At 52.6% G+C, this 12,174-nt stretch overlaps 1 protein-coding gene across 7 annotated transcripts in view; it reads left to right on the forward strand.

The window, feature by feature from the left end:
• Positions 1-12,174, forward strand: part of CPNE5 (copine 5) — a 90,940-nt gene that overhangs the window by 67,804 nt on the left and 10,962 nt on the right. For 5 of the 7 annotated variants that reach the window (XM_057494351.1, XM_036916171.2, XM_036916172.2 and 2 more), the window contains 4 exons: positions 1,827-1,868; positions 3,829-3,904; positions 9,077-9,130; positions 12,101-12,162. In XM_057494351.1, the coding sequence (XP_057350334.1) occupies positions 1,827-1,868; positions 3,829-3,904; positions 9,077-9,130; positions 12,101-12,162 (234 nt within the window). Of the gene's footprint in view, positions 1-1,826; positions 1,869-3,828; positions 3,905-9,076; positions 9,131-12,100; positions 12,163-12,174 lie in introns of those variants that run through there. The other 2 variants (XR_008994487.1, XR_008994488.1) reach the window with 1 other exon arrangement.

The following is a 12,174-nucleotide window of genomic DNA, read 5'->3' on the forward strand; positions in this document are numbered from 1 at the left end:
ATGACTGGGGTTCTCTTACAGCCTCTGAGCTTGTGGCTGGCACTGACTGACCAGCTGTGTGACCCTGGACAAGTCACTGGGCACCCTTAGGGCTCAGTTTCCCTATCTGAAAATGAGGGGGCTGGAGGTAATCACTCCAGAACATACACAGCAGAGTCACTTGGGAAGCCTTTAAACTGGATGGTCCCTGCCCAGAGCCGCCAAGAGCTGTGCCTGGGGGTGGGTCTGTATGTCTGGAAGGCTCCCTGGTGATCTGCTAGGCACCAGACTTGGATGCCATAAGGTCACTTCCAGCTTGTCACTCCAGGAACTGGAAGCTGCCGAGTTCAGGTCCCCAGGCTCAGGGGTCCCTGATTTAAGTAAATTTCACATGAACAACTATTTGAAGGTGGCCAAATGCTGAAGTGGAGAGAAGAAGGCATTTATAGAGAGACCCACCTGCATGCCAGGTGGGTTTCACAGACTTATCTTTGAAGCTGTTCTGCAAGGCTGTTATTATCCCCGCTTTAAAATGGGTTTGTGGCTCAGAGAGGTTAAGTGACCTCTCCAAGTCCCTCAGCTGGGGGCACAGCATCCAAGTCTCTACCCTAGCCCCTTTTCACCCTTTCCAGCTCACCAGCTCACTTTGAGAACATAGATTTTTTTTCCTTTCTACAATAATTCACCTCAAAGGGACATAGTTTTTTATTTTCCACAGGCATTTAGAGAACTCCTTTACATGGTGGGATTCTGTGCCCACCGCACTTTACATTTTGGTAATAAAAATCCAGCTCATGCATGACCTACCGGGCACTCTTGCATTTCAGAACAGTTCTGCCCTGACGCAGGCAGAGTGGTACCCCCACCCTCAGGTCCTGAGGAGGCTCATCTGAAGGGAGTCAGCGCCTCCTTCTGGGCGCTCTAGAACCCCAAGGCTTACTCCTCACAGACGCAGGAGATGGACCCGGGCCAGGGGCGACCCAAAGAGATGTTAATAGAAGACAGGCCCAGGCAGCCGCCTCCGCATGCCCCATTTAGAACTGAAGGCTGGAGACCCCCAGTTCCTAACGCCTCTCCCGCCTCCCCAAACCCTGCAAGTGGGATCCTGGCAGCTCCCCCATCCTTGGGCACCCCTGGAGGACCACTGGCACCAAGGGTTAACCTGAAAACCTCCACCTCCCTCCTCCTGCTTCTGGTCTGCTAGCCTGTTGCCATGGAAACAGGCTAAAAATAAAATGGGTTCCCAAAGCCCAGCCCCATGCACAGGAGTCAAAACAAACTAATTAAAGCAGACAGGCTAAAATGTGATGATAATTACACCCTCACTTGGGAGCCAGTTGTGGCATGGGAAAGCCCAGCAGGCCTTCCCTGAGTCATGGCCCCTGGGTCCATCCTTGACAGGCAGGGCTGGCTCCCCACTACTGAAACCCCTATCTGTGGGTCTCACCACACAGCCTTGTTACCCCTCCCCAGGAAAGCCAGTCTTGCTTAGGCCTGAAATTCACGGTTCCAGTATAATGGCCCCGCCCCAATGAACTGACAGTTTGGCTGCATGCTGGAACATGTGCCCCATCTGGGGTGGCCCAGGAGAAGGTGGGGTGAACTGAAGGCTGTTTTCCTGTATCCTCCCTGAAATTCAGGGAAGTCCCTACACAGCTTAAGACCTTTGCTAAGAGGCCCAAAGATTGTTCCTTTGTCTCTTGGGTTGCTACCTCTCCGTGGAGGGCTCTTGGAGCCTGGTGGGCATCCCTGCATCCCCTTCTGGCCCAGGAGCATGAGAAGGGCCCTTTCCTCAGGCCGTGCAGGCCTGAGTCAACACCATCTCACCATGGGTCTTTGCCTTGCAGGACCATCAAGGTGGAGGTGTACGACTGGGATCGGGATGGCAGGTAAGCAGACAGAAAGGCAGCCCCTGGGGGGAGGTTGGGCCTGCCCTTGCATGGGCCCATGGCAGCTCTGGGAGCAAGGGGGCCGGGGTGTTCCTCAGGAGGTCCACTGCCCTGGTGGCTTGTCCCTACACAGCTCCACTGAGGCTCCCGATGGCTTCTGTCCTATAGGATTTGATGCGAGGAACATGAGATACCCCTTTTCCTCAAATTGCTGCCTAGCAGCCACCAAGTGCCTAAAGTCTCCCTACTTTTGGGAGAATTTAGGATTTTCTGAAATGTGCATGTTCTAAGACACAGATACTAGTTTACCCCTGAGCATTCATGGACATGTTCTCTGTGTAGGTGCTGTGGGGTGACTGAGGTACAGAAGTTGAGCTCAGCCCTCAGAGACTCCCCCGAATCTAGCAGGGAGGCCTTCGGCTCTTCAGAGGAGCAGTGTGCAGGGAGCAGGGCCTGAGGGAGTGGGCTATGGGAGGGCCAGCTTTGCTGCAACAGACGGACTCAGGAGCCACAAGGCAGTGCCCAAGTAGGGCTGAGCCCGGTCAGCAGGAGGGTGCTTCACACTCAGGGTTTTTGGGAGGCCAGGGCTTCACCTTCTGTGGCCTAAGTGCCCCCAAGGAGCCAGTGTCACTGCGAATTCATAGATGAGGAAAAACGGGCCTCTCGCAGCTTTAGTCCGGAAGCCTCACTGGCTCCTGCTTGTCTGTTGAACGAAATCCGAATATGTCATCCTGGCTCTTGTGACCCGTCCGTTCAGCGGCACTGTAGGGAGTGTTGCAGAGGGGATTTGAACCCATAATCTTCACCGGACCCTCTCAAGCCTGCGGTGTGGTCAGGAGACTAAATAAAGGCTGTGCAAACACAGCTAAATTAGGCCCTGGCCCCTTCCAAGGAGCTTGCGTCCCACTCAGACCCTCCTATAGGGAAAGTCTAGTGCCGGTCCTCCCTCTGGACTCAGCCCTTTAACCTGCCCCTCTCTTCTCAGCCCTTTAACCACATCACAGCTTTGTGTTTCCACCCATACTTCTCCTTTACCAGAGGCAGCCGGGGGCAGCCACCAGATACCCCTGGAGCTCAGAGGCTGAGTGCTGAGAGCAGTGAACATGTAGTCAAAATATATCACAGGCTGGAGGTGGGGCCAGGCCCCAGGGACACCATCACTCTCCAGTAGGCACCCAGGCCGGCGTGTTAAGCACTGCCCTCTGCCAGGGGCAGCAAAGCCCCGGGAGATGGCAGCTCTGTTTTGGACAGGGTTTGCTGCACTTGACATAGACTACCCCCTCTTGTGTGAGCAGAGCCCCAGAAGGTGTGGACACCAAGAAAACACCTCGAGCTACCTAGACAGACATAGTGCTAATGGTCTTTCTAAGAAATGTTATTGAAAAAATGTCAAATACACAAAGAAGTAGAGAGAAAGGTTTAGTGAACACTTTTCGGCTTGTCACCCAGATTTAACAAGTGTGGAATGTTGCTGTATCTGCTTCGTTGGTGTTTTGTGGATGTAGTTTCAAATACAGACATCATGGCATTTTCACTTCTAAATATCTCATTGGGAAGGTCTAAATAATAAGGGTATTTTTCTGTGTAACTATAAATGCCATGGTCACACCCTACACACTGAACAATAATTCTTGAATGCCATCTAATATTCATTTCATATTCATATTTCCCCAGTTGTCCCCAAAATACCTTTTATTGCTGGTTGTTCAAAAAAGAATCCAAACAGATGTGGGTCCCATTCCCGAAGACCCTGCTCTTTGCTAGGTGACCTCTGAGTTTCTCGCTTCATGGGTGACCCTGGACTCTTAGCAGGGATGCATGCAGCCTCTCTGGTGTGTAACACTGGAGCAGAGGCCCGGGCAGAACTGGGAGCCAGGGGGGCGGGTGTGAGCGGTGGCGGACGGGCAGAGGCGGAGTGCAGCTGGGGCCTCGTGGTCTCAGCTGCCGTCTTCCCTTGCAGCCACGACTTCATTGGGGAGTTCACCACCAGCTACCGCGAGCTGGCCCGCGGGCAGAGCCAGTTCAACATCTACGAGGTGAGGCGGACACCGCATGTCCGGGGTTTGCTCTGACGCTCCATATCGCCCCATCACTGAGGACTGCAGTGGGCTGGGCTGGGGTTTTTGTATGTTCTCCTGCGAGGTGGGCTTATTGTCCTATTCTACAGTTAAGAAGACAGATCTTGGAGAAGTTAGGCGACTTGCCCAAAGATGCGTGGTTTAGTAAGTGGCAGAATCAAGAGGCCAACAACGTAGGGTTATCTGACTACAAATCACTGAGTTATGCTTCTCCCCAAAGAGCACTCCCAACAAGATGGGTATAGAACTGTGGGTGGGGCAGAACGTGGTGGATAGTATCAGAAAGTTGCATTCTGGAGACCTGAGGTCCTGAGTTCAAGGTGTCCCTCTGCCTTCAACCAGATGGTTTCAGGGCCTGTTGAATATTTTCCTTTTCTGGAAGGAAAGAGATAGAGGAACAGGAGTCAGGATACCTCGATCTAGACCTGGAAGCTTTGGACAAGGCATCTAGTCTCTCTGGAGATAATAGTGTTTGTCCTCAAAAGACAGTTGCTGCTGCTGGTCCTTTACTGTGTGCGCTCTCCCTCCTGGGATGTTCTCTACCTTCCAAATCTACCTCTGGTCCTGCCCCTGGTAGCCTTTCAGCCACACCAGCTCCCTGTGCTTCCTCTTTTGAACGTCATGGTCCTCACAGTTCATGCCAGCCCTGCTTAACTACAGATACCAATAACCCTAGAAACTTCTTGGGTTCATATCCTGACTTGACCACTACGAGCCATGTGACTTGGCTAAGTTCCTCAACTATTCTGTGCTATGCACACTGAGCATTAAGTGAGTTACTAGAGCAATCCCTGGCTCCTAGTGAGCATGATGTCAGTGCTGTCTCCTAGTGTCATCTGTTGAGCACCTATGTGCCAGGAGATTTACATTTCACAACCACCTTACCAACCGGCTCTATCCTTATATTAGCAGCCACTCAGCTCGCGAAGTGGAGGAGCTGAATCTAAATCCCTTCATACTTCCACTCCCTCCCCCTGCATCTCTGATCTTAGTGGGCAGGTCTTGTGTTCCAGCTAGGCTGAAGCTCCCAAGTGCAGGTGAGGTGACAGCCCTTCCTGCTGCCTCCCTTCACATTGGCCCTGGCATTGCTGGGCACGCAGGAGGTGCCTGTTACACATCCACACCCTGAATTCAGTTGAGCAAGCCTTCATGAAGATGGAGCATGGATGAATTTCTTTGAAAGGTTCTGATCCTCAGTTACTTGCTTGTTTTCTGCCTGGACAAAGAGATGGGCTGTCTCCGCAACCAGGCAGAGAGAAGCAGGCTCCATCTTTCCCTGGCCTCCGTGAAGGAGAGTTTAAGGGAAGTGAAGGGAAGGGGTCAGATCTCAGAGTTTGGCTTCTGAGGGTATTTGACCGGCACAGAAGAGGTCCTGGTCACTCGGGCTAAAAGCAGAAAAGGTTAGATTGATTTGTTTTCTTGGCCGTTGATCCCTACTTCTTTGCAATCAACGAGAGATCCTGCAGCGACAGGAAGCAGAAGCGCTGGCTTCTTTTCTACCTGGAACACCATCAGGTAAAAAGGAAATTAAACTCTGGTAGCCCTGGGGGCATACTTTGCACCGTGGGGTGTCTGGGAGGTCTTTCCAGAGTCAGAACTACCTAAAGAGAAGACAGGCTTCTGCTAGGAAAGACCCTCATCCCAGGCCCTGGCATCACTCTGAGTATTGGACTCATGTCCGGCTATCTGCCGGCCACCCCTCAGATTTGGCCTTCCCAAACCAAATGCTTTGGCTTCAGCCCCTCCATCCCTCCTTCCCCTGGCCAGCCAGCCCTGTCCCCTGTGCTGTTATCTTGGGGTCACGGCACCTGGGCACTCATCCTTGATACCTCCTGCCTCTCACCCCACATCGAGTCTGTCACTGAACCCTAGTCATTTTACTGCCTAAATATTCTGCCATTTGTTCCCTTCACGCCCATCCACCCCAAGGCATCATCTCCCCTGTGTGGAGCTTTGCAACAGCCCCCTAAAGGTCTTCCCACCTCCTCTGTCTTCCATTCGTAGCCTGAGCGCTCCTTCAAAATGGCAGTCTGACCACATTTGCTGCCCTGCTTCAAACCTGGCTGTGCACCTCATCTACTCTCTCAATCTGCTTTGCACAGGGGAGTGGGGAGGCGATTCAGAAAGACATTCCCGCCTTAGCTGAGAGCCTACAGGGCCCTTTATCTGCAATGTAAAGCCCAAGCTCCTTCACATGGGTACCACGTCCCAGTGGCCTACGATCGCCTACACCCTCAAAGACCATGAGGTTCTCAAGGGTTGGGGTGGTGTCTCACTTTTGTATCCCCAGAGCCGGCACAGCTCCTGGCCTCTAGGAGCCATCAGTGCCCCCCTTACACCGGAAGGCAGACCCCAGCCCTGCCCTGGGGGTCATGAGAGATTGAGAACTCCAGCCTGGGAATTGGGAGGTTACTAGTCTGCCCTCTAGAGGGCACCAGACCCCACATGGAAGTTTGGGGTGCAGCCCTGCAGGGCTGGAAAGGCTTGTCAGTGGGAGTGAGTGCACGAAACCTCAGCGTAAACAGGGTGCTTCTGCAGTGGCCACTTCACATGAAGATCTGAAGACAAAACACTTTCATTTAAAACAGTTATAATTAGAGAGTGGAAATGTAGAATACAGGCTAGTTTAAAGGTAACACAGAAGACTTCAAAGAACTGTGCTTGTGTCCAGGTCTTTGGGAGATGCCCAGACCCCCAGGAGTCCGTGTTTATTCTTCTCAGCTGGGGGGGCTATTTGGAGTAAAAGTTTGAGATGCACTCAGTTCTAAAAGCTCTATGCCCTCCCAGGAGATGGGGCGCTGAGGCACGGCGCAGTACAGAGCTGCGACTGCTCTCGTCTGAGCACCTTGCCTAGTGAGCCGTTTGTCCACAGAGGTGTCTGTGGGCACCATGTGATCAGGGTGACCTTCGTGTCTGTGGAGGCTGTGAGGTTGTTCTGGGCTTCCCTTCCCAGGCTTTCAATTTTACCTGCACAGCCTGCTGGCTCTCCCACCCAAACTCTCCATGTGTGCCTGCACTCCGAGTCGTCCTTCCTTCTGTGTCTGGTTGGTCACCCCTGACTCCTCCCTTTCCTCTACCCTCACAGCCATGCCCAGGGCCCAGGGTCTGTGGGCGCTGTTTTGCCATAGCTCAGCACCTGTTCCAGTACCCCCAGGCCCTCATTACTTCTCTGCTGGACAGTGGTGGTGGTAGTAGTGATGAAAAAATCACAGCAGCTAATACTCACACAGTACTCACTACCTTCCTGACCCTGTCCTCAGCAGTTTGTGTACTGTCCCATTTAATCCCCATTCCTTTCTATGTGGCAGGTACTTTTTATTCTCATTTCACAGATGAGGAAACCAAGGAACAGGGAGGTTAAGTAACTTGCCTACAGTCACACAGCTATTAGAGGGCAGAACCAGGCAGACATCCCCCAGATGGCGCTCATTCTCCCCTGATACTCACTTCCACCAGATCCCTGTATCCTAGAACCTGCTGTGATCTTGGCCCCTACCAGCTTAGAGGCCATGCTGGCTGCTGAGTGATGTTCAGACGTTCCACTTAGCATTCCAGGCTCTCTTTCAGCCAGCCCAATTTACTCTTCCACCCTGTGGTTCTGCAGTCAAACTGGACTCCAGTGCTGTCCCACTTCCCCACGTGTCTCCTGACTAGAATGTCCGCCCTCCATCTCTCTATATCCAAATCCTTCCTGTACCTCAACCTCTGCCTTCAGTACTGCCTGCTCTGGGGAGCCTGCCCTGATGCTTCCACGTGGAACCACCCTTCCTTCCTCTAACTCCTCACATTTCTGACTCCCTTTGCTGGTGGCACTTATCACCTCTCGCCCACGGGCATATCTTCTTTCTCCAACTGGAATGAAGATTCTGGAGGGAGAGGAAATGGTTCCGCCGCCCCCCACCTCAGATGTACTTGTGAAGGAATGTGCTTGTATTTGTTATCCAGGTGGCACCCATGTGTGCAGCACCGGCCTGAGGGCAGGAACCAGGTTTCTAATCCTGTCACTACCTAGGCCAGCTGTGTGACCTAAGGCAAATCGCTTGGTGTCTCTGAGCCTTAGTTTCCTTATCTCCAGAAGTGGACGTCAATACTCATTCAGACAGAATAGACCTTTGCTAAAGGTGCAGCTGGCTGCCCCTGCGGGGAGAATGGGAGGTGAGGAAGAGGGGAAATGAGTTCCCCAGAACCCTACAGTTGGCTCACCAGCATGAAATCGCCTCGCCTTGTTTGGTGGGAGATTAGAGAAAGGCAGAGTCTAGGCTTCCCATGTGAAAAACCAGAGATGGGAGCCTCAGTGCAGGTAAAATGAAGGCGCCAAGGGAAGGCTCACAGGGCAGCGTGGTCGCCCACACTCTGCCCAGGGCTCTCAGCTCTGGCACTGCTGGCATTGGAGCCTGGGTGATTCCTTGTGATGAGGGACTGTCCTACACGTTTTAGCAGCATCCCTAGCCTCTACCCACTCCCCCAGTGGTGGCCACGAGAAATATCTCCAGATGTTGTCAACTGCCTCCTGGGACACAAACATCATCCCCAGTTGAGGTCACTGAGTTAGCCCACCAGTGAGTGTGTTTAGACCTGCTACATGCTTACCCCTGTGATGACAGGCCTGGTTTGGCAGTAAAGCGTACACACGAGGACCAGGTCAGGAGGTCCTGACTGCGTGTGCTGGTGTGGTGGTGGGGCAGCCCCAGGGCTGGGTCTAGAAGGGGGAGCAGGGAGGTTTGGAACTGGCGCAGGGAGCTGGGAGGTTATTTTGGGTGAGGGGAACCCCCTGAGCCAAGGCACAGGAGCAGGCACGCACAGGGCCCCTTTGCAACATCAGGTTTCTTTTGGCAGCACAGGGTGGAAGGCGTGCTTAGGGGAGCAGTGGGAAAGAAGGTTAAATAAATATTATTCCTGGTGTGTTGGGTCGTGGGACACTGGGTCTAATGGGGAGCTCAGTTGCGTAAACCTAAAGCCAGTCTTTCACATCCTCCCTGAACCCTGCTCCCTCCTCCCAGGTTTTCACACCCCACACTCTGGCTCTGCTGACTTGGGCTGTGGCCCCAGCCAGGGGTCGGTGGAAGCCCTAGGAGGCCCAGCCCTGTTTGGAAAAGCACCTTCTGACCTGGCAACTGGTTTTTCCTGCAGGTGGTAAACCCAAAAAAGAAAATGAAGAAAAAGAAGTACGTGAATTCTGGCACAGTGAGTAACCATCTCCTCTCCACAGCTAGGTGTAGATATTCTGAGCCCCAAGCTAGGTCTGCTGTTAGGAGTCCTGCACGTCTGTGAGCGCTGCTCCAGCAGTGTGGGAACCAGACCTGGGGAGTTGGGGGTGGGGAGGGTGGGGCCGATGGAGCAACAGCCCTGGGATTATTTGAGGTACTTGATGCCGCAGGCTCTGTGATACAGAATGAGAAATCCCAGGAGAAACTCCCCCAGGGACTTCCTGCAGAAAGGAAGAGGAAAATAGAGTAGCATTTATTAGGCCCTTACTCTGGGAAATTCCCCATTTAGGGGCTTTTCACAGGTTGTTTCCTTGAGAGGTGGAGATGATTATCCCCTTGTCATAAAAGAAGAAACCAAAGCTGCAGGCAGGGAAGTGACTCAACCAAGATCACAAAGCTGGAAGGTGGTGGGGACAGCAGTCAGCTCTACAGTTAAATTCAGAGCCGGCAGCTACTGCAGACACTGCTCCTGCTTAACTGTGACCATCCTGGATCAGGCTCAGTGGCTATTGGGGGCTTCAGGACATTCATGCTTCTATTCAACAAATATTTCTGGGTCCTACCATGTGCCAGGTGCTGTTCTAGGCATGAAGGATGCAGCTGGGAACAAGACAGGCCCAAATCTCTGCCTTCCTGGTGCTTATATTCTAGTGGGGGGGACAGAAAACAAATAAATGTATACACATATACCTGTGTGTGCCAGGTGGTTATGAGTGCTGTGGAAAAAGTATAATAAGGCAAAGAGATAGAGAACTCCAGGGACAAAACTACCATTTTACATAAAGTAGTTGAGGACACTTCTCTGTGAAGTAACATTTGAGCAGAGATTTAAAGAAGGTAAGGGAGCAAGTACTGACGGTGTAAGGAAAGAGAATACTAGCTGTAGGGATCAGCATGTGCAAAGGCCCTGAGGTGGACCCCAAAGTGCAAGAGAACAAGCCAATGTCTTTGCAGTGCACACATACCCAAGTTCGTACCCTTCATGTCTCTTTCCACTGTAGAAGTTCATTGTCCCATCAGCTAATGCAGCCAGTCATTTGAATCAGGCAGTCTGCAGCTCCAGACCCAGAAGAGGTCATGGTCAGGGAGCTCTGGGGTTCTCCATCTGTAAAATGGGGCTAATAAATCATCCATTCCCTGCTTACTACACAAGGTGGTTATGGCAGACGTGGGAGATGCAGGAAGATGCAGGTCTATAAACTGCACAGTACGCTGCTCACTCACAGGGGGCTGACCGCCACTTCCCTGATGGTTTTGCAGACAGGCTTGGAGTGCTGTTTTGTCCAGAGCTGCAGTATTGCTCAATGTGGATGCATCTTGGGCAAGATCACTCTGTCTCCTGGGACTTCCCCATGCACTATGGGGTGCTTAGCACCTCTGGCCTCAGCCCAGAGCTACCAGTAGAGCCCCATCATTCTGAGACCCCCACCAAGACCCTCCCACTTGTTCCCAAATGCCCTGAGGGGAAGTAGCACCTTCCCTGGCTGAGCAAACTTGGGTGGACAGCTAAAAAAAAAAAGTATAGCTAAGGCCCAGAATGGGGTGTTATTATGTCAGGTCACACAGTGAGTTAGGGACAGAGCAGGCCTAGGCCCAGGTATCCTGACTTTCCTTTGCCCCAGCATTTCCCAGTCCTTGCCATAAAAAACAACTCACTGTCCAGAATGCTTATTAAATTACAGATACCCAGTGTATTTGTAACCAGCATGGAGGTGCAGCTGGTGCTGCTGGTCCAGGGACACACTTTGAGGAATACATCCCTGGGCGACTCCATATGATCAGGCAAGGTAGGGCCTCGTTGGAGGCTTAACCCTGGCTGCAGGTTAGATTCAGTTGAGGAGATTTACAAAGGTTAGGGGCCAGGGTCTTACCCCAGACACTCTGATGAAATCGGTTTGGGGTCCATGCTGCAGGGTGTTTTAAACGCTCCCCAGGGAGCCTAATGAGCAGTCAGGGTAGAGGCTACTGCTATAGTCCAATCCTAGTGAAAGGAGACTTTGTCCATCTAGGAGCTTAACACCATCACCACAGTGGGTGGGGGTCTTCAAGGCCTAGCTCAGTGCTCAGAGACCTGGTATTCAGGCTGCTGGCCCATCAGCTGTGTCAAACCGAGGCCCTACCTGGACCTCCCAGTAGTGGTAAGATGGCTGAATCTGCCCCAGTAAGGCCTCCCCAAGTCCTAGACTGGAGCTTTCTGACACGTAAAAGGTTACCCACCCCAATCTTGCCATGCTTTTTTAGCTGCGAGGCCTTCACTTGTCTCCACAAACCTCCATCATCATCAGTATGCACTGCCAGGTAGCTGCCTGTCTTGGCCAAACTTCCAGGAGGAGGCACAGGACAAGAGGCCTTTGCCCAGAAGAGGGGCCCGGGTGTCAGTTACCTCTGTGGAAAGAACAGGCTGCTTATGGGGGGGCTTGGGTGAGAGGGTAGAGATTGAGAGATGCCAGAGGGGTGGGGTAGGTAGGACAAGTAAGATTTAAGATAGACACAGACCAGAGGGGCACCTCTTCGGATCACTAGTTGGTAGGACATGAAGCATGGCAGGTTGTCAGGCCTGTGTCAGAAGGACCCCTCAGTCTCCACACTCCACACCGGGGCCTCCTTAGGGGAAGCTCTTGCCCTTGACTTGAGACCCTGCACTCCAGAGAAAGAGACAAGGCTCTCCCAGGATGCAGTTTGGCATCAAGGTCAAAAGAGTGGGCTCTGGATCCACAGACCTGGGTTCCCATCTCCCTGGGCACATCCTGGCATTGTCCTGGGGCCCACTGCATCAACTCTTTGGGCCTCAGTTTCCTTGGCTATAAAATGGGGGTGTAATTGTACTTTCTAGGGCTGCCCTGAGCACTGTACGCAACACTGGCATGCGCTGAGTGCTCTGTAACTGTCAGCCAGCCATCTCCCCCCACCCTGCTCCCTGCTGATCAAGCTCCCTTTTGTTTTCAAGGTCACGTTGCTTTCCTTTGCTGTGGAGTCAGAGTGCACATTTCTCGACTACATAAAAGGAGGGTGAGAAGAGAC

This window comes from Manis pentadactyla, chromosome 16 (genome assembly GCF_030020395.1).
Source record: "Manis pentadactyla isolate mManPen7 chromosome 16, mManPen7.hap1, whole genome shotgun sequence".
Classification (NCBI taxonomy): domain Eukaryota; kingdom Metazoa; phylum Chordata; class Mammalia; order Pholidota; family Manidae; genus Manis; species Manis pentadactyla.